Source organism: Salmo salar, chromosome 13 (genome assembly GCF_965601325.2).
Source record: "Salmo salar chromosome 13, fSalSal1, whole genome shotgun sequence".
In the NCBI taxonomy this organism is placed as follows: domain Eukaryota; kingdom Metazoa; phylum Chordata; class Actinopteri; order Salmoniformes; family Salmonidae; genus Salmo; species Salmo salar.
Genome location: NC_138303.1, coordinates 62,974,349 through 62,995,121, shown reverse-complemented (window position 1 = coordinate 62,995,121; position 20,773 = coordinate 62,974,349). Strand labels below are relative to the sequence as shown.

General features: G+C 43.4%; 1 protein-coding gene across 26 annotated transcripts in view; it reads right to left on the bottom strand.

Moving 5' to 3' along the window:
• Positions 1-20,773, bottom strand: part of dlg2 (discs, large homolog 2 (Drosophila)) — a 405,714-nt gene that overhangs the window by 120,011 nt on the left and 264,930 nt on the right. For 2 of the 26 annotated variants that reach the window (XM_045693444.2, XM_082960269.1), the window contains exon 1: positions 20,312-20,570. The exons of 22 other annotated variants lie outside the window; for them this stretch is intronic. In XM_045693444.2, coding sequence (XP_045549400.1) covers positions 20,312-20,395 — 84 coding nt within the window. In that variant the 5' untranslated portion in view covers positions 20,396-20,570. Of the gene's footprint in view, positions 1-20,311; positions 20,571-20,773 lie in introns of those variants that run through there. 2 more of the 26 variants (XM_014136960.3, XM_082960265.1) reach the window with 1 other exon arrangement.

Here is a 20,773-nt window from a genome sequence, read left to right as displayed (position 1 = left end):
CGGTCTGCTAGAACCAAGGGGCTTGGTGTTCTACCCAAGAGGAGACAGCATTCCCCGGAGCCCAGATGACAGTTACCAGGAAGAGGGAGACCTGTTTCTTTTGTTTTTCATTATTGTTTTAAATAAGCACCCTTGAAACACCCTGTCTGTGTCTGATCAGTGTAAACATTTAGATCAAACCCCCTGGTCTGCCACAACGTATATACTACTTGCATACAAGGCACAATAAAGTTATATTATATTCTACTGAATCCAAAGGCTTCATTGATGCCATTCAGACTGTTTTGAAGTCGATACAACCGGCTATAATAGCTGAGGGTCATAGCTAGGTTAACAGCTAACTAGCTAATATTGACATGTAACAGTCATTTTCTGCAATTTCTTGGGGATTAATGATTAACTGGTGAACCAATTAAAACCCCTGTTTTGAATTAACATTTAAACCAAACGTTTTAGGGTCCATACACAGATCGGCTACATAGCTAGTTACACATCCATAGGCATACAAGTATTTTTATCCTCCACTACACAATAAGCAAGAAAATAGTTAGTTAGCTACGTTACTTCAGCTGCATTGTATGGCAAATATCAGCAAGGCAACCTTACAAAATTGAACATTCGATTTGCAGAAGATGCTTTAGCGAGCTAGATTCTTTACATCCACTGTTTCACATTACGACAGCCTGGTTTGCTGTTTTTCTTAGAAGTCCCTAAAACATTAAACAACATGAATTACAATGTAATACTCATGTCATAACGCCCATAAAAATAGTTAGCTAGCTGGCTAATGTTAGCTAGTCAGCTAGCTTTATAAATAGCGATTTTCGTAAATTTACTTTATGACCAAAAAAAGGCATAAATGTTTTTCTCTTCATTAACTAACATATTCCTCTCAACTGTAAAAATGTTTTGCATGATTCATTCTGGCGTTATAATTACTTACATACAGTGCCTTGCAAAAGTATTCATCCCCCTTGGCGGTTTCCTATTTTGATGCATTACAACCTGTAATTTAAATGCATTTTTATTTGGATTTCATGTAATGGACAGAAACAAAATAGTCCAAATTGGTGAAGTGAAATGAAAAAAATAACTTGTATCAAAAAATTCAAAAAGATTAAAAACGGAAAAGTGGTGAGTGCATATGTACTCACCCCCTTTGCTATGAAGCCCCTAAATAAGATATGGTGCAATCAATTACCTTCAGAAGTCACATAATTAGTTCATTAAGTCCACCTGTGTGCAATCTAAGCAAGCAAGGGGCACTAAGCCCCCCACTAAGCAAGGGGCACCACCAAGCAAGCAGCACCATGAAGACCAAGAAGCTCTCCAAACAGGTCAGGGAGAAGTACAGATCAGGGTTGGGTTATAAAAAAATATCAGAAACTTTGAACATCCCACAGAGCACTATCAAATCCATTATTAAGAAATGGAAAGAATATGGCACCACAAAAAACCTGCCAAGAGAGGGCCGCCCACTAAAACTCACGGATCAGGCAAGGAGGGCATTAATCAGAGAGGTAACAAAGAGACCAAAGATAACCCAGAAGGAGCTGCAAAGCTCCACAGCGGAGATTGGAGTAGCTGTCCATATGTCACGGTTGTCGTCGGTGAAGGAGGACCAAAACGCAGCAGGTAAGTGCAGGCTCATCTTGACGTTTATTTATTTTCAAAATGAATGCCAAAATAACAAACCACGAGAATGAACGAACAACCAACAGTCTGGCAAAGCATAGGCTCAACACAGAACAATCACCCACAAATAACAAACACAAACACACCCTCATATATGGGACTCTCAATCAAAGGCAGATAGACAACACCTGCCTTCAACTGAGAGTCCCAACCCCAATTAACCAAACATAGAAACAGACATACTAGACTAAACATAGAATACCAGAAAACCAAACAGTGCCCAAAAACCCCAGAATACTTAAACCAAATGCCCCTTCAACAAAACACACCACCCCGAACCACATAAAACGAATACCCTCTGCCACGTCCTGACCAAACTACAATACCAATTAACCTTATACTGGTCAGGACGTGACAGTACCCCCCCCCCCCCCCTTAAAGGTGCTAACCCCGGAAGCACCTTAACAAAAGTAACCCCAAGCAACACCAAAAAGAAAAATTCCCCCTTACTAAAGGGAGGGAAGGGAGGGTGGCTGCCGTCAACGACGGCACTGTGCTACACCCCCCCTCCCCAACCCACCTATCTCTGGAGGTGGCTCCGGCTCAGGCCGTTCCAGGCTGTCGGGGCAGTCTGGCAACTCGGGACAGTCGGGGCAGTCTGGCAATTCGGGACAGTCGGAGCAGTCTGGCAACTCGGGACAGTCGGGGCAGTCTGGCAACTCGGGACAGTCGGGGCAGTCTGGCAACTCGGGACAGTCGGGGCAGTCTGGCAACTCGGGACAGTCTGGCAACTCGGGACAGTCTGGCAACTCGGGACAGTCTGGGCAGTCTGGCAACTCCGGCAGTTCAGGGCAGTCTGGCTACTCCGGCAGTTCAGGGCAGTCTGGCCACTCCGGCAGTTCAGGGCAGTCTGGCCACTCCGGCAGATCAGGGCAGTCTGGCCACTCCGGCAGTTCAGGGCAGTCTGGCCACTCCGGCAGTTCAGGGCAGTCTGGCCACTCCGGCAGTTCAGGGCAGTCTGGCCTCTCTGGCGACTGTTGACTGGCGGGCAGCTCTGACGACTGTTGACTGGCGGGCAGCTCTGACGACTGTTGACTGGCGGGCAGCTCTGACGACTGTTGACTGGCGGGCAGCTCTGACGACTGTTGACTGGCGGGCAGCTCTGGTGACTGTTGACTGGCGGGCAGCGCTCATGACGACTGTTGACTGGCGGGCAGCTCTGATGATGACTGTTGACTGGCGGGCAGCTCTGGTGACTGTTGACTGGCGTGGCTGGGTTGACGCACTTGTAGCCTGGTGCGTGGTGCTGGTACTGGGCTTACCAGATTATGAACACGCACCTCCAGGCTAGTGCGGGGAGCGGGAACAGGACGAGTCGGACTGGGTTGACGCACTTCCGGGTCCGCACGAGAGACAGGAGCTGGAAACCCAGGGCTATGGAGGCGCACAGTCGGTCTAGATCTTACCTCCTGCACAACCCGCCTTGGCTGGATGGAACTAGTAGCCCTGTACGAGCGGGGTGCTCGTACAGGGCAGACTGGGCTGTGCAGGGGCCTGATGGTAGCCGTGCGTAGAGCGGGAGTTGGGTAGCCTGGTCCTCGGAGGCGTACCGGCGACCAGATGCGCTGCGCAGGCATCCTCCTACCAGGCTGGATGCCCGCTCTAGCACGGCACCTGCGAGGGGCTGGAATAACGCGCACCGGACTGTGCGTGCGTATGGGTGAGATAGTGCGCTCCTCAGCGAAACATAGCGCTCTCCACCCCATACGCTCCTCCATATATCCACGGGTAGCTGGCTTCCGGCTCTTCTTACGCCTAGCCAAACTACCCGTGTGCCCCCCCAACATTTTTTCTTGGGGGTGCCTCTCGTGCTTCTCCTTCAGCGCGTCCATGGCCTCGTACCACCGCCTCTCTGCCTTGGCTGCCTCAATTTCCCACTGCGGGCGTCGATAATCCCCAGCCTGGTGCCAAGGTCCGGCCCCGTCCAGAACTTCCTCCCAGGTCCATTTCTCCCGCCAGTCCAACTCGAATTCCCTCTGCTCCTTCTTCTGCTGCTTGGTCCATAGTTGGTGGGTGATTCTGTCACGGTTGTCGTCGGTGAATGAGGACCAAAACGCAGCAGGTACGTGAATGCTCATCTTGATTTTTAATTATCTTCAAAAATGAACATACAAAATAACAAAACCGAAAAAACGAACAACTAACAAACAGTCTGGCAAAGCAAAGCTCAACACAGAACAATCACCCACAAATAACAAACACAAACACACCCTCATATATGGGACTCTCAATCAAAGGCAGATAGACAACACCTGCCTTCAACTGAGAGTCCCAACCCCAATTAACCAAACATAGAAACAGACATACTAGACTAAACATAGAATACCAGAAAACCAAACAGTGCCCAAAAACCCCGGAATACTTAAACCAAATGCCCCTTCAACAAAACACACCACCCCGAACCACATAAAACGAATACCCTCTGCCACGTCCTGACCAAACTACAATACCAATTAACCTTATACTGGTCAGGACGTGACACCATAGGACCACTTTAAGCCATACATGCCACAGAGCTGGGCTTTACAGAAGAGTGGCCAGAAAAAAGTAATTGTTAAAGGAAAAAATAAGCAAACATATTTGGTGTTCGCCAAAAGGCATGTGGGAGACTCCCCAAACATATGGAAGAAGGTACTCTGGTCAGATGAGACTAAAATTGAGCTTTTTGGCCATCAAGGAAAACGCTATGTCTGGCGCAAACCCAACACCTCTCATTACCCCGAGAACACTATCCCGAGAGCACCATGTTTTGCATAGGCAGGGACTGGGAAACTGGTCAGAATTGAAGGAATGATGGAAACCTGTTTCAGTCTTCCAAGGATTGGGAAACTGGTCAGAATTGAAGGAATGATGGAAACCTGTTTCAGTCTTCCAGAGATTTGAGACTGGGACGGAGGTTCACCTGCCAGCAGGACAATGACCCTAAGCATACTTCTAAAGCAACCCTCGAGTGGTTTAAGGGGAAACATTTAAATGTCTTGGAATGGCCTAGTCAAAGCCCATACCTCAATCCAATTGAGAATCTGTGGTATGACTTAAATATTGCTGGTACACCAGCGGAACCCATCCAACTTGAAGGAGCTGGAGCAGTTTTCCCTTGAAGAATGGGCAAAAACCCCAGTGGCTAGATGTGCCAAGCTTATGGAGACATGCCCCAAGACACTTGCAGCTGTAATTGTTGCAAAAGGTGGCTCTACAAAGTATTGACTTTGGGGGGTGAATAGTTATGCACGCTCAAGTTTTCTTTTTTTGTCTTATTTCTTGTTTGTTTCACAAGAAAAAATATTTTGCATCTTCAAAGTGGTAGGCATGTTGTGTATATCAAATGATACAAACCCCCCCCAAAAAATCAATTTTAATTTCAGGTTGTAAGGCAACAAAATAGGAAAAATGCCAAGGGGGGTGAATACTTTCGCAAGCCACTGTATGCTTCTATCCTCTTATTTTTGTCAGCCATCTTTGCTGAAGAAAGACTCCCTCGTTGGGTCGCATAGCGGTCGCCGCTGGTGATTTCAATAAAGTTGGAAAATGCTGAACTTTTTCACTGCCTCCCACGCCTTGTTCGTGCCGCCCAACGGTCCCCTGCCCACTCCGCTTCTCACCACTTTCCTTCCATTGAAAATTAATGGGAAGCGGTGTTTCACCATGCGGAGCCGCCAGACAGTAACTTGTCTTGGCTGATAAATAGAAATGACTCAACATTTGAATTCAAAATTCATATGAAAGTAATTTGTTGGACATTTAAAATAATTTGGTGAATAAATAAACATAATACTTACATTTGACAAAGTTATTCCTTATCCCTTTGGGGCATCCGGAAAAAAAGCTTGTCCGGAGAAGACAAGGTGAGCGCTACCATCAGTCCTGTGTCATGCCAACAGTAAAGCATCCTGAGACCATTCATGTGTGGGGTTGCTTCTCAGCCAAGGGAGTGGGCTCACTCACAATTTTGCCTAAGAACACAGCCATAAATAAAGAATGGTACCAACACATCCTCCGAGAGCAGCTTCTCCCAACCATCCAGGAAGAGTTTGGTGATGATCAATGCCTTTTCCAGCATGATGGAGCACCTTGCCATAAGGCAAAAGTGATAACTTAGTGGCTCGGGGAACAAAACATCGATATTTCGGGTCCATGGCCAGGAAACTCCCAGACCGTAATACCATTAAGAACTTGTGGTCAATCCTCAAGGTGGGTGGACAAACAAAACCCCACAAATTCTGACAAACTCCAAGCATTCATTATGCAAGAATAGGCTGCCATCAGTCAGGATGTGGCCCAGAAGTTAATTGACAGCATGCCAGGGCAGATTGCAGAGGTCTTGAAAAAGAAGGGTCAACACTGCAAATATTGACTCTTTGCATCAACTTCATGTAATTGTCAATAAAAGCCTTTGACACTTATGAAATGCTTGTAATTATACTTCAGTATTCCATAGTAACATCTGACAAAAATATCTAAAGACACTGAAGCAGAAAACTTTGTGGAAATTAATATTTGTGTCATTCTCAAAACTTTTGGCCACGACTGTACTTTGGAACATATCCATTGTCTCTCTCTCTCTCTCTTTTATTATTGCTATGTCCCTCTCCCTCATTTTTTCTCCACTCCCATCCCTCTCTCTCAATTCCCTCAATCTAGATGTTACCTCATTATTCAAACATGCTCTTTCTCTCCCTCTCATGTCTGGGTATTTGTTGATGGGTATTTTATTGATATGTCCCTTTATCGCTATGGGCTGTGAGAAGCGTGTAGCTGGGGGATTCAGGCGAGAGTTCTGATTGTCTGGAAGCTGCCATGCTCTCTCCCTCTCCGCCTCATTGTGGCTGGAGGATTATCAGACTCTGGCCCAGCACCGATAACACAGCCCCCCACATCTACCAACAACCCTGCCCACAGCTGAACACAGCGCAGCAGAGAGTAAGGGTGAGGATGAGAACCTCAGCATGCTTGGAATACAGAGCAGAGGATGTTGGTGGGTGGAGATATTGGAGGGCGGGCTCATTATAATGGCTGAAATAGAATAGATGGCACGGTGTCAAACACATGGAAACCATGTCTTTGATACGAGTTCATCCATTCCATTCATTACAATGAGCCTGGTCTCCTATATCTCCACCCGCCAGCCTCCTCTGCTTTTCCCAAACCGCTACTGGCCTCAAAGTGTGTCTGGCATTTTGTGCTTTATATCTCCCAGCCGTCTGATACTTGAACGCGCTGCTTCATTTATAATGGATAGATAGAGAGAGAGGGAGAGAGGGAGATAGAGGGAGGACAGAGGGGAAAAAGAGAAAGACAGCGAGAGAAAAAATTGAAAAAAAGAGAGAAAGATCAAGAGAGAGAAAGGAAGGGAAATGAAAATTGAGACAGAATGGGAAAGGGATGTTGTCTAATATGATGTAATGTTATAACTTTCTTAAAGCCCCCATGCAGTCTTTGCAATTGTATTTTTTTATCATCACTGTATGTCTAATAAATCACTGTGTGAGTTTATTTAATGAAAATAACTCCAAAATATATGTTTAATCATTTATTTAAAATGACTAAAATGTCAATTTCCCTGAACTTCCTTTGGCCTTTGACATGCTCAGTCTGATCATGTGGGCATTATGAAACAGATTTGAAGAGATTTACATACACAGCCCTGATTGGCTGAAAGGATGGTATAGAGCCCACCCCCTTACCCAGATGAACAGTCATTGGTCTATTATAATCAGATCACATTGTGATGTCATGATGTTGACAATAAGTTCCATCCCACCTGAAGAGGCGGAAATTCCATGCATTTTTTTCAACCAGCTTACACAAAAAGAGCATTATCATAATGTTCACAATTTCAGAGTGTTATTTCGACCTCCGTTTGAAAATATCATAAACAAACAGGTAAATCACATTTTTAACTGCACTGCCCCTTAAAAAAACGTTGCTTTGAGCTTTTTCATAAATTAATGTCTGAAAAACAACAGCACAATTACAGCCGCAATCACCATTCAGGCTCAATTCGGGAATATAATGGAACCTAATCATATGGCCAACAACAGAGAGAGCTCTTGTGGTGTTCAAGTGGGCTCCGCTAATAAACAAAGTGATCTCGATGAGATGTTCAAAGCATTGCACCGCCCAGACGTATCCCCATCAGTGCCAGCTGCCTCGGCAGAGGTGGGCCAATGAAACAAAAATTACATTCAATAACAGTCTGAATGAACCAAATAAGGGCTCTGCAGTAGCTTTCTCTTTCCCTTAAGTAGCTTTCTGATGCCTCTTATGCCCATGTTGTTCTACCATTCGGCAGCTGTCTGCTAAATTGATCCTCGCAAAGCCCTTTGAAATAAAGAAAAGTTTGCAGAGCACAGCTGTGGAGACGTTTGATAATGTGGCCTTTGGAGGGACCGCCTGCCAGCCTGCCTTTTGAAGTGGAGAGTGCAGATAGCCCCTGATGGCTGCTGAAGGTAGGAGCCACCTTCCTCTTCCCATATAAATGTATACAGACATGTTAACAAGTACTGCAGTGTGGCCTAGGCTTGGTGTAGGGCCGCAGCCTCAGGCAAACATATCTACAGGGTCAGTATGGGTTTCAATCTGGCCTACTGCCCATTTGACACAACCTCTCACTATCTTTCCCACGTATTATCTTCTAGAATTTCAAGAAAATCTTTAAAGAACCTACAATATTTTTTAAAGAGTCAACAGTGTCTGTGTCTCCCTATGTTGATGTAATAGCAAAGCCTTATTCGACGGCTGACAGTGAACCGTATTTCAAATCGTAATTGTCTCTATTAAGGCCATAATACCTATAAACCAAGCCCTTCATATTTTTATTTTAACAGACGCTATTATACAGAGCAACTAGGGTTAAGTGCCTTGCTCATGGGCACATTAACATATTTTCCCCCTAGTCAACTCGGGGGGATTCGAACCAGCAACCTTTCGTTTACTGGCCCAATGCTCTTAACCCGCTAGGCTACCTGCGGCCCCAAAAATGACATCAGTTTGAAGTACTGTACAAACAAACCAATGAGCAGACCAATTCTCTGGACACTTAGCAGATTTCTTGGTATTCACTGTGCATGTCAAGAAGAATACACCCCAAACACAGAATAGAATAAAGTAGCTGATGTTATGCGCATCTACAAATGCATTTAGATCTTACGGACAGTTCATGAGCTATGAAAACACAACCAACCAATATATCATCCAGTGACAAGCTCAAACCATTTCCCCTTGTATTGACTTTGGACTTGCTCATTATGCTGTGCTCTAGCCATTATAGTTAAAACTCAAATTACTGCTACGGTAGATACCCAGTGGTCTCAGTGCACAGTATCTACTATTAGGCTTATCTGTAACACCCATTTTCCTCACTCTCCAAGCCTGGGTAATCTGTGTTAATCTCCGAGAACCCTTGAGATTCAAAGCCTAACAGTAGAGCAAGGATAATAATGTTGGTTATACAGCCAATTTACACAATAGCATTACCGCTAATGCCATGGACCAATTCAGTGTAAGTCAGCTTATGGGACTGAACAGTGCTTACAGCTGCTTTCATTAAAGGATATAACTGCTCTTTTAAATTGCCATGCCTAGGCATAAAGGTCAAAAGCCAACGGAGATATCATTAAATATTGATTGGTGCCACGCAATCAGAAATGCAATTCTGTCTAGTACTTTGTCTCTAGTTTGGTGCTCTTTCTCTTTGGTATGCTGGCAGCCTTCCAGGGTCCTGAATCTGTTGGCTCTCTGGCCTCACCTTGCTGGTACCTGTCAGGTAATAATTAATAATGCGGGTGAATGCTAATAAGATTGGTGACCAGGCCGGCAAGACTTTTTATAAACTGACAAAATGTCTCCGAAATGGGCCGCACTCTAATGGAGAGATGAGGTCCCATGGGAATAGTTTGGCATTTGTCATTTCAGCCCGGGTGGCAGGCAGAAGGATTTAGCTGTCAAGAGGGGCCTAAAATCATGACGCCCCACAACTACTTCACCCATCTCTCCCTCTCCAGGTTCTGTGGACTGCCATTTCCTGGTTGTTAAAATTCTAATAGTTTGCCAAATGTCAGTTTATGTGACAAAACAAGTATAGTGTTCAGAAAAATTGTACCATCTAAACCGCTGTGAAATACACTATGGCCAAAAGTATATGAACATCTCTTCAAATTAGTGGATTTGGTTATTTCAGCCACACCCGTTGCTGAAAGGTGTATAAAATCGAATACACCGCCATGCAATCTCCATAGACAAACATTCACAACAGAACGACCCGTACTGAAGAACTCAGTGACTTTCAACGTGGCACCGCCATAGGATGCCACCTTTCAGTTTGTCAAATTTCTACCTGCTAGTGCTGCGCCGGTCAACTGTAAGCGCTGTTATTGTTCAGTTGAAACATCTAAGAGCATCAGCAACTCAGTCGCGAAGTGGTAGGCCACACAAGCTCACAGAACGGAACCGCCGAATGCTGAAGCGCATAGTGTGTAAAAATCGTCTGTCCTCGTTTGCAACACTCACTACTGAGTTCCAAACTGTCTCTGGAAGCAACGTCAGCACAAGAACGGTTTCTTCTGGAATTTCATGAAATGGGTCTCCATGGCCGAGCAGCCACACACAAGCCTAAGATCACCATGCGCAATGCCAAGCGTCGGCTGGAGTGGTGTAAAGTTCGCCGCCATAGGACTCTGGAAACGCGTTCTCTGTAGTGATGAATCACACTTCACTATCTGGCAGTCCGACAGAAGAATCTGGGTTTGGCGGATGCCAGGAGAACACTACCATAGTGCCAACTCTAAAGTTTGGTGGAGGAGGAATAATGGTCTGGGACTGTTTTTCATTGTTCGGGCTTGGCCTCTTAGTTCCAGAGAAGGGAAATCGTAACGCTACAGCATACAATGACATTCTAGACAATTCTGTGCTTCCAACTTTGTGGCAAAAGTTTGGGGAAGGCCTTTTCCTGTTTCAGCATGACAATTCCCCCATGCACAAAGCAAGGTCCATACAGAAATGGTTTGTCGAGATTGGTGTGTAAGGACTTGATTGCCCTGCACAGAGCCCTGACCTCTAACCCATCGAACACCTTTGGGATGAATTGGAACGCAGATTGCGAACCAGGCCTTATCGCCCAACATCAGTGCCCGACTTCACGAAGGCTCTTGAAGCTGAATGGAAGCAAGTCCCCACAGCAATGTTCAAACATCTAGTGGAAAGCCTTCCCAGAAGAGTGGAGGCTGTTATAGCAGCAAAGTGGGAGGCCAACTCTATATTAATAACCATGATTTTGGAATGAGATGTTTGATGAGCAGGCCTCCAAATACTTTTGGCTATGTAGTGTATCTTTTCAATAACCAAAAATATAGTATTATCAGCTGTTTGAAGCTGGTCTACTAAGCCTAAAGTAAAATACGAAAAAACGAAACTTAAGCACGGGAAGCATAGAAATAGAGCACATAGAATAGATTTACCACTTCTTAGACTTGCTTCAATGAGAATGACAGATCAATAACTCACATTTCTATGTAAATTTGGTCAGGTCGCCCAAAAAGTTACACATTGATTTAATTTTGAAAGCAACGGCAGGTCGCATTGTCATTCTGCTAACAGATTTATGGTGAAGAATGTGGCATAGGTTTTCATTAAATATCATTATATGTTGAGCTCTAAAAGTCACATACAGTATGAAACCCTTTAGGCACTATGATAAACCATTCAAGTTAAGTGTCACCTCACATTCTAGTGTAAGTACTCTTTCGTGCTACTGAGCTGCCACACTAAGTGATGTTACAGAGAACTGTACAATAGCAATCTAAGTTTGTATGGTTTCAAGTATCTAAAAGTCAATATTAAGGTCTTTCTGGGACAGTTCATGCTCTCCTTAAATTGGAAGCATTGTCTGAGCCTCTCCAAAGAACATCAAAGGAAATGATTTACTTTGGCGCTAATGCCTTTATTAAAGACTGTACAACCACATCGGAGCACAGGGAAATTAAGATTTCGAGACTTGTTTAAATAGCAAAGCTAAAGCTGAAATAGGCTCATGATGCAATGGGGATCTATTGAGGCTAACCAGTAGGCAAAACCCCATTCTGTTAGATATAGAGAATGGCTCCAGAGACACCATGGAGTAAAGTTCAATTAGTTGATTCCTTTAAAATGTCGACTTTGATACACTACATGACCAAAAGTTTGTGGACACCAGCTCGTCGAACATCTTATTTCAAAATCATGGACATTAATATAAAGTTGGTCCCCCCTTTGCTGCTATAAACATCCTCCACTCTCCTGGGAAGGCTTTCCACTAGATGTTGGAACATTGCTGCGGGAACATGCTTCCATTCCGCCAAAAGAGCATTAGTGAGGTCGGGCACTGATGTTGGGTGATTAGGCCTGGCTCGCAGTCGGCCATCTAATTCATCCCAAAGGTGTTCGATTGGGTTGAGATCAGGGCTCTATGCAGGCCAGTCAAGTTCTTCCCCACCGTTCTCGACAAACCATTTCTGTATGGACCTGTGCACAGGGGCATGGTCATGCTGAAACAAGAAAAGGACTTCCCCAAACTTTTGCCACAAAGTTGGAAGCACAGAATCGTCTAGAACATCATTGTATGCTGTAGCGTTAAGATGTTTCTTCACTGGAACTAAGGGATCTAGCCCAAACCGTGAAAACAGCCCCAGTCTATTATTCCTCCTCCACCAAACTTTACAGTTGGCACTATACACTCGGGTAGATAGCGTTCTTCTGGCATCCGTCAAACCCAGATTCGTCCGTCGGACTGCCAGATGGTGACTTACCGGTGCCCCCACACACTGACTAATCGGTGCCCTGCTGTATATAGTCTCGCTATTGTTATTTTACTGCTGCTCATTAATTACTTGTTACTTTTATTTCTTATTCTTATACATATTTTGTATTTATTTTTTAAACTGCATTGATAGTTAGGGGCTCATAAGTTAGGATTTCACTGTAAGGTCAACACCTGTTGTATTCGGCGCATGTGACTAATAAAATGTGATTTGATTTGATTTGAAGCATGATTCATCACTCCAGAGCATGCGTTTCCACTGCTCCAGAGTCCAACGGCGGCAAGCTTTGGACTCGCCATGGCGCATGGTGATCTTAGGCTTGTGTGCAGCTGCTCGGCCAAACAGTTATTGTGCTGACGTTGCTTTCAGAGGCAGTTTGGAACTCGGCAGTGAGTGTTGCAACCGAGGACAGACGATTTTAATGTGCTACGCGGTCCAGAAATCGGCGGTCCCATTCTGTGAGCTTGTGTGGCCTACCACTTCGCGGCTTAGCCGTTGTTGTTCCTAGAGATTTCCACTTCACAATATCATCACTTACAGTTGACCGGGGCAGTTCTAGCAGGGCAGACATTTTACATACTGACTTGTTGGAAAGGTGGCATCCTATGATGGTGCCACGTTGAAAGTCACTGAACTCTTCAGTAAGGCCAATCTACTGCCAATGTTTGTCTATGGAGCTTGCATGGCTGTGTGCTCGATTTTATACACTTTTCAACAAACGGTGTGGCTGAAATAGCCGAATCCACTAATTTGGAGGGATGTTCACATACTTTTGTATATATAGTGGATGTGATGAAAAAGCACAGCTTTTTTAGATTTCGGTCATGTTCTTAGGATCTAAACATAATTTTAGACCTGAAAATACTTGTTTACCGAACTCCGATAGAAAGCCACATTGTAGTGTTCTTCTATAGATTGACAAGTCTATATATTTAAGATACAGTGCATTCGGAAAGTATTCCGACCCATTTACATTTTTTCTAATTTTGTTACTTTACAGCCTTATTTTAAAATAGATAAAATATTTGTTTTCCCTCATCAATCTACACCCAATACCCTATAATGACAATGCGAAAACCACTTTTTTTTTAAGGTTTACAAATGTATAAAAAAATTAAAAACAGAAATACCTTATTTGCATAAGTATTCAGACCCTTCAGCTCAGGTGCATCCTGTTTCCATTGATCATCCTTGAGATGTTTCTACAACTTGGAGTCCACCTGTGGTATTCAATTGATTGGACATGATTTGGAAAGGCACACACCTGCCGATTTAAGGTCCTACAGTTGACAGTGCATGTCAGATCAAAAACCAAGCCTGAGGTCAAAGGAATTGTCCGTCGATCTCCGAGACAGGATTGTGTCAAGTCACAGATCTGGGGAATGGTAACAAAAATGTCTGCAGCATTGATAGTCCCCAAGAACACAGTGGCCTCCATCATTCTTAAATAGAAGACGTTTGGAACCACTAAAACTCTTCCTAGAGCTGGCCGCCCGGTCAAACTGAGCAATCAGGGGAGAAGGGCCTTGGTCAGGGAGGTGACCAAGAACCCGATGGTCACTCTGAGAGAGCTCCAGAGTTCCTCTGTGGAGATCGGAGAACCTTCCAGAAGGACAACCATCTCCGCAGCATTCCACCAATCAGGCCTTTATGGTAGAGTGGCCAGAAGGAAGCCACTCCTCAGTAAAAGGCACATGACAGCCCGCTTGGAGTTTGCCAAAAGGCACCTAAAGACTCTCAGACCATGAGAAACAAGATTCTCTGGTCTGATGAAACCAAGATCGAAATATTTGGCCTGAATGCCAAGCGTAACGTCTGGAGGAAACCTGGCACCATCCCTATGGGGAAGCATGGTGGTGGCAGCATCATGCTGTGGGGATGTTTTTCAGCGACAGGGACTGGGAGACTAGTCAGGATCGAGGGAAAAATGAATGGAGCAAAGTACAGAGAGATCCTTGATGAAAACCTGCTAAAGAGTTCTCAGGACCTCAGAATGGAGGGGAAGGTTCACCTTCCAACAGGACAACAACCCTAAGCACACAGCAAAGACAACGCAGGAGTGGCTTCGGGACAAGTCTCTGAATGTCCTTGAGAGGCCCAGCCAGAGTCTGGACTTGAACCTGATCAAACATCTCTGGAGAGACCTGAAAATAGCTGTGCAGCAACGCTCCCCATCCAACCTGACAGAGCTTGAGAGGATCTGCAGAGAAGAATGGGAGAAACTCCCCAAATACAGGTGTGCCAAGCTTGTAGCGTCATACCAAAGAAGACTTGATGCTGTAATCACTGCCAAAGGTTCTTCAACAAAATACTGAGTAAAGGGTCTGAATACTTATGTAATTGGGATATTTTTTTATATATATACATTTGCAAAAATTTATAAAACTTGTTTTTGCTTTGTCATGATGAGGTATTGTGTGTAAATTGTAATGTAACAAAATGTGGAAATAGTTAAGGGGTCTGAATACTTTCCGAATGCACTGTAAATGTGGAAAAACACAAAAAGATGTCTTGACAAAAGCTGTCTAAGAGTCCATCTGAACAATGGCTAAAATGATATGCCAGCTTTGCAATTAACTTCATCAGTCACAGACACGGAATATCCTGCTGTATCTCACACAAAAGACAGTCTTCACTCCGTAAGAACAGCATCAGAAGCCAGATAAGTGAAAGCCTAATTGGCAACAATTCTGTAAAATCTTCACTGTGCAATATAAATCATAAACCGAACAAAATTGGATTCAATACGGCATTCTGTATTGGATAAATCGAACAATCAAAGCAACGCAATCGTCAATGCAATAGTTTATTAATAGATACAAAATATGAATTAAGAGATGCAGGACTCCTACAGCAGGAGGGTCAATCAACAAAGGAAAACCAAAACTAATACATTCATCACTTCTTGATGATGACAAATCCTTATGTGAGAGAGTCCAGTAATTCTTACTTTTTCCACACCCTATTTCCCATTTAGGGGAATATTAGGAGGAGTACACCTATGGGACTCCTAATGACCTGTGTTGCTCAGTTGGTAGAGCATGGTGTCTGCAACGCCATGGATTGTGGGTTTGATTCCTGCTTGGACCACCCCATACGAAATACTGTATTTATACAAGCATGACTGTAAGTCACTTGGTATAAAAAGTGTCTGCTAAATAGCATATATTATGTCCACACACCACCTCACGTTTAGAATGGAAACTGTCTATTCCTTCCCGTATCCAATTAAGGAAATCAATTGTGAAGGGATATTAAAAATCCTGTGTAAGGAATGAAAATCCTGCACTATGCACTCCTGTAATACATCTAAAAACTTTTGGCTTTGTGACCGATGGCAGGATCTCTTCCACTACACTACTGACTCAGTGTGCAGCCCAAATGGCACCCAATGATTCCCTATTTAGTGCACTATATAGGGAAAAGGTTGCCATTTAGGATGCAGCCCCAGACTGCTGTAAATACAAAATGGAGGCAATGCAGAAAATCACAAAGGAAGGCAATGTCCTAAAATGAATATCGTTTTTTTGTTGGCAGAAGTCCGACTGATCAAATCCTTTTCCAGAAACGAAGCTAAAAAGTTATTGCAATGTGATAAACCTGATGGAGGAAATGAGAAAGACAAATGAGAGCGACATTCAACAGTGTGAGATTGTAATGACGTTACGATGGTCTCATCTGAGAATGAATGGAGTTTGAGCCCGACAACACAGGGCAAATGTTTGGGATGACAAGATGGTGTGGTACGCCCTTTGTTAGAGGGAATAATATAATATTTTTGTTGAAATGACTCCTGGACAGTAAGAACAACAATTACATTTACATTTTAGTCATTTAGCAGACGCTCTTATCCAGAGCGACTTACAGTAGTGAGTGCATACATTTCATACATTTGCGTCTGGCCTTCATACAACAATGTGTCTGGCCACCTGCTAATCAATGAATTCCTAGTCATCAGAGGGTTTGAGTTTTTTTTTTAAATTAATGTTAAGGTCCATGAGATTTGTGCGTATTGATGTGTATTGTTGTGAAATTGTTAGATATTACTGCACTGTTGGAACTAGAAACACAAGCATTTCGCTACACCCGCAATAACATCTGCTAAACACGTGTATGTGACCAATAACATTAGATTGAGAGGTGTTAAACAACAACAAAAATAATGAGGAACAGCAACTGACTTGATGGGGATATTATTTCAGATTTTTCTAATTGAGGTTATGGCAAAGAACACTTCTGACATAACCTTCTGTTTGTGTTTGGCACGTCAGTAAACTTCATTACACAAGTGATGCGTTTTCCAAAAATTATTCAGGAGTGAGTGACTTGATAACAATGGATCTTCATCATGAACTAACACCATAACAATGGAGCAACATGATGTCCAAGTGCCTCGTCCAAATGATGACCTTAGCTAGTCAAAATTATGACTACCGTAACTGCTAAATCCTCTAGGGTTAAGTTGAGGTTAAACCCCGACGGCTATATCTTAAACCCAGACTGATCTTAAGGCAAAAGTAAGCTCCCGAAGACCACACTCTGCAACCGAGACAAAACCTTAAACAAAACACTGAAAATGCGGCGCTCCGCTCTACAAGCAGCGCGTTATGCCCAACCTTCCCCATCGACCAACCTTCTGGTGGATGATTCACCAGGTCACGACTGTATGTATAACTCAATTGGACACAGTCAAATAATGCAGTCTAAGGCTTGCAACCTGGCTGGCTGGAGCTGAGAAACAAGTGTTTTTCCAAAATACCTTATTGATCAAACTTGAGAAACACACTGAAAAGTTAAAGTAGGCTGGAGAATAAAAGCTGAAATATTTAAGTATGTCAACTGTGAATCTCTTTTCCGACTTTGCTTGTTGATAATGCTTCTCACTGTTCAATGTTCAAATTATTCAATGGAAAAATGAAGTAGCCACTAAAGAAACTAAACCCCGAATATTACACCAAGAGCAGCCCTTTTCCAGACTTCATGTCAGGGCTGCTTAGCAAACACGAGCACAACTCTATTTCTTCAAGTGGAAAATACATATTTTATATCATTCAAAAGTGTGAGAATTAAATTGGCTATTTCTGCTACGGTTATGCATATGAGTATATCTGGCAGTGAGCAGTGGCTGCTCTGGTAATCTAATAACAAAACCAGTCCTCTTTCAATTTGATTTAATCGCTCCGCTGCTTGGATTTGTTCTTGTGTTTCAGGTGAAGGTAAAATGACTATTTAATCAAGGTGGTATATCAAGGACTCTTAGAGAATAGGCTGTCGGTCCTACTTTGACACGTATAAGAAGAAATACATATATGATATCGTGAAGGTTACTTTAGAGGATTCATTGTTTTGGCTTTATGTTCAATTTCCTTTTCAAAATCTGTAAAAGTTACATTTGTTTAGATAACACCATTCCAAAACGAGACTATAAATGAAAATAGATTTAGCAGTACTTTCACTGAAGCTCATGATGCTCATAACGTATTTACTTAAAGAAACAATAGGTACATTTCAAATAATCATTGAACAGTTTCCCAAATCCCAGACAGTAGTTTAGGGTAAAGAGCTTAGGAGAAAGAAAACCTGAAAAGTATATTCTACTCCCCCCCCCCCCCCCCCAATAACTCTGTGGTTTATTCTGTACAAGAGCTGACACAGTGGACCAATTAGTTGCTTCCCAACTGTGCTGAGGCCCACGCTCCTCTCCGCTCTCCCTGTTGCTCATTCACGCTCAGCTTCACAAGCACCATATTCCCTCAGCCACAACCACAACCAACACCCCAGCTTCTTCAGTTACAGGGCCGCAATACACGCGGGTGCGCGCACACGGATGAGTGAGTGTCTGCAGACCTGTGTGCCAATGCCAATGTTCTTTTGGCTGTGTTTAAGAGTGCTTGGACAATGCAATGTATGAGGTGAAGGTTATGGCCAAGTAATTTTGCCCACAACATACTGTAAAGTTAATGGTGAGTACAGTGAGCAAAAAATACCCCTGGTTGGTAATTCATCCATTTCAAAATATATCACACTAAAACAACTACTTTCTTACTTACAACAAGCTAAAAAAATGTCTTTATTTATTTTATTTCACCTTTATTTAACCAGGTAGGCCAGTTGAAAACAAGTTCTCATTTACAACCGTGACCTGGCCAAGATAAAGCAAAGCAGTGCGACAAAAATCACAACACAGAGTTACACAGAAACAAATGTACAGTCAATAACACAATAGAACAATCTATGTACAGTGTGTGCAAATGTAGAAGAGTAGGAAGGTAAGGCAATAAATAGATCATAGAGGCAAAATAATTACAATTTAGGATTAATACTGGAGTGATAGATGTGCAGATGATGTCCAAGTAGAGATACTGGGGTGCAAAAGAGCAAGAGGATAAGTAACAATATGGGGATGAGGTAGTTGGGTGTGCTATTTACAGATAGGCTGTGTACAGGTACAGTGACCGGTAAGCTGCTCTGACAGCTGATGCCTAAAGTTAGAGAGGGAGATATAAGACTTCAGCTTCAATAATTTTTGCCATTTTTGCAAATAACATAAGATACCAAAATGTATGCTACTAAAACTTTCCTTGTCCAATTTGGTCGGCAGCCAGCGCTTCCATTCCAACACAACATTCTAAACTAAAAACCTCCAGACTTCCAATAGTCGAGTCAACAAGACAAAATTTGGAAGGTTGGCCCTGCGAGACTACCTTGTCCCTCTGACTCCTCTAGTCTCCAATCTGGATCAATACGTCCCACCCCAGACTCTCCACATCCCCATTGCAAATCAGCTCTATTGTTGCTAGACATCATGGTGTTTAAGTGAACAAATCCACATCACAATATAAGCCATAGAGGACAACACATTTTTTGGTTTACTGTACAGCTTGCTTAGATTCCACCACCAGAGGCTTGTGCAGCATAACGGGCTTGGGAGTGAGCGACTTAGCCCTAGAGCAGAAACATGTTGAAAGCCAATTGAAAAGAGCTAACAACCGACAATTTCCTCAATAGCCCCTATTTAAGTTTCAACATGTTCTGGATTATAAAAATCTTAGGATCTAACCTATTCAACGATATTAAAGCCCAGGGTTGAAATTCTGATTTTCCAGGGAAAAAAAACAAACAGGTGGAAACTCTAGCGATGTAAAACTCATAGAAATCTGTAAAAGCATAAAAGCACACCGCAAATCAAATACTTTCAAAAATAGACTACTTACTTTCTACTTCACGTAAGTCACATTAATCACACACCATCCCAGGTGACTTATGACACGTACACAACACGTACAATCCCAAACACTCATACGGTGTCCATATTGGGACAATCTCAGTCTCAGCAATGTCAGTAGGACTTCTTACAGGACCAAAACACACTTCCCAATCTGTCTATCTGTTAAACAGTATCTACTGGCAATGTACCGTAAGCAACTGCCCCTGGACTAATCTGAAGCGATGCTGATTTATCTTAAGACTCTGAAGACTTAAGAGGGAAATCTTCTAGTGCAACAGACACATTGTCAAACTTTGTATCGGGGACTTCAGAGATGTTTGAGGAGAAATGTAACCGGAGGACAGCTGATAAGAGGATATTGTGCAGTTAATGAGAAAGATACGGCGTTGCTTTAAGGTCTCTTACGCTCGCTCTCAAATGCGGTAGAACAGATGCTTTTAAGGAACAGATTGCATAGCCCACAAAGCTGAGCCTTTCAAAATGATAAACAAGAAAGATGCTTCTTACATCCAGATGGACACTTTCACTTTGTATTCTTCTGAAACTATGCCACTATTTGTTGACCAAAATAAATCAGAAAACATCTCACACCTACCGTCTCTTTCTGCATTTTGGCTTTCCTCGCATTCTGTACAAGTCTTCTCCCTAGCTTCTTAGCATAGAAAATCGAGGCAAACATACTCACAGAAAAGAAATAGAGCAAATGTTTTGTTTGCACAGCCGTGTATGTGCCTGAGAGATTATTCCTTGTCAGTATATTCCACAGGCAAGAGAGAGCAGGAGGGGGAACGATGAGAGTGGGAAAGCAGAAGTGGGACTCTCTCGCTCTCTTACCCTCTCTCGCTTTCTCTGCATCTCAGCACAGCAGAGGCAGGTCTCTCTCTCTCACCCACACACACACTCACTTTGAAAGAGAGAGAGCGAGAAGTGGGGGGGGGGACCGTCTGCAGGTCTATTTACATATCACAGACAGAAGGGACGGACAGAGAGCATGTATTAGCATCCTTAACACCAATCTAGCCCCGAAAACTGCCTATCTAGACCCCTAGCACCCAGG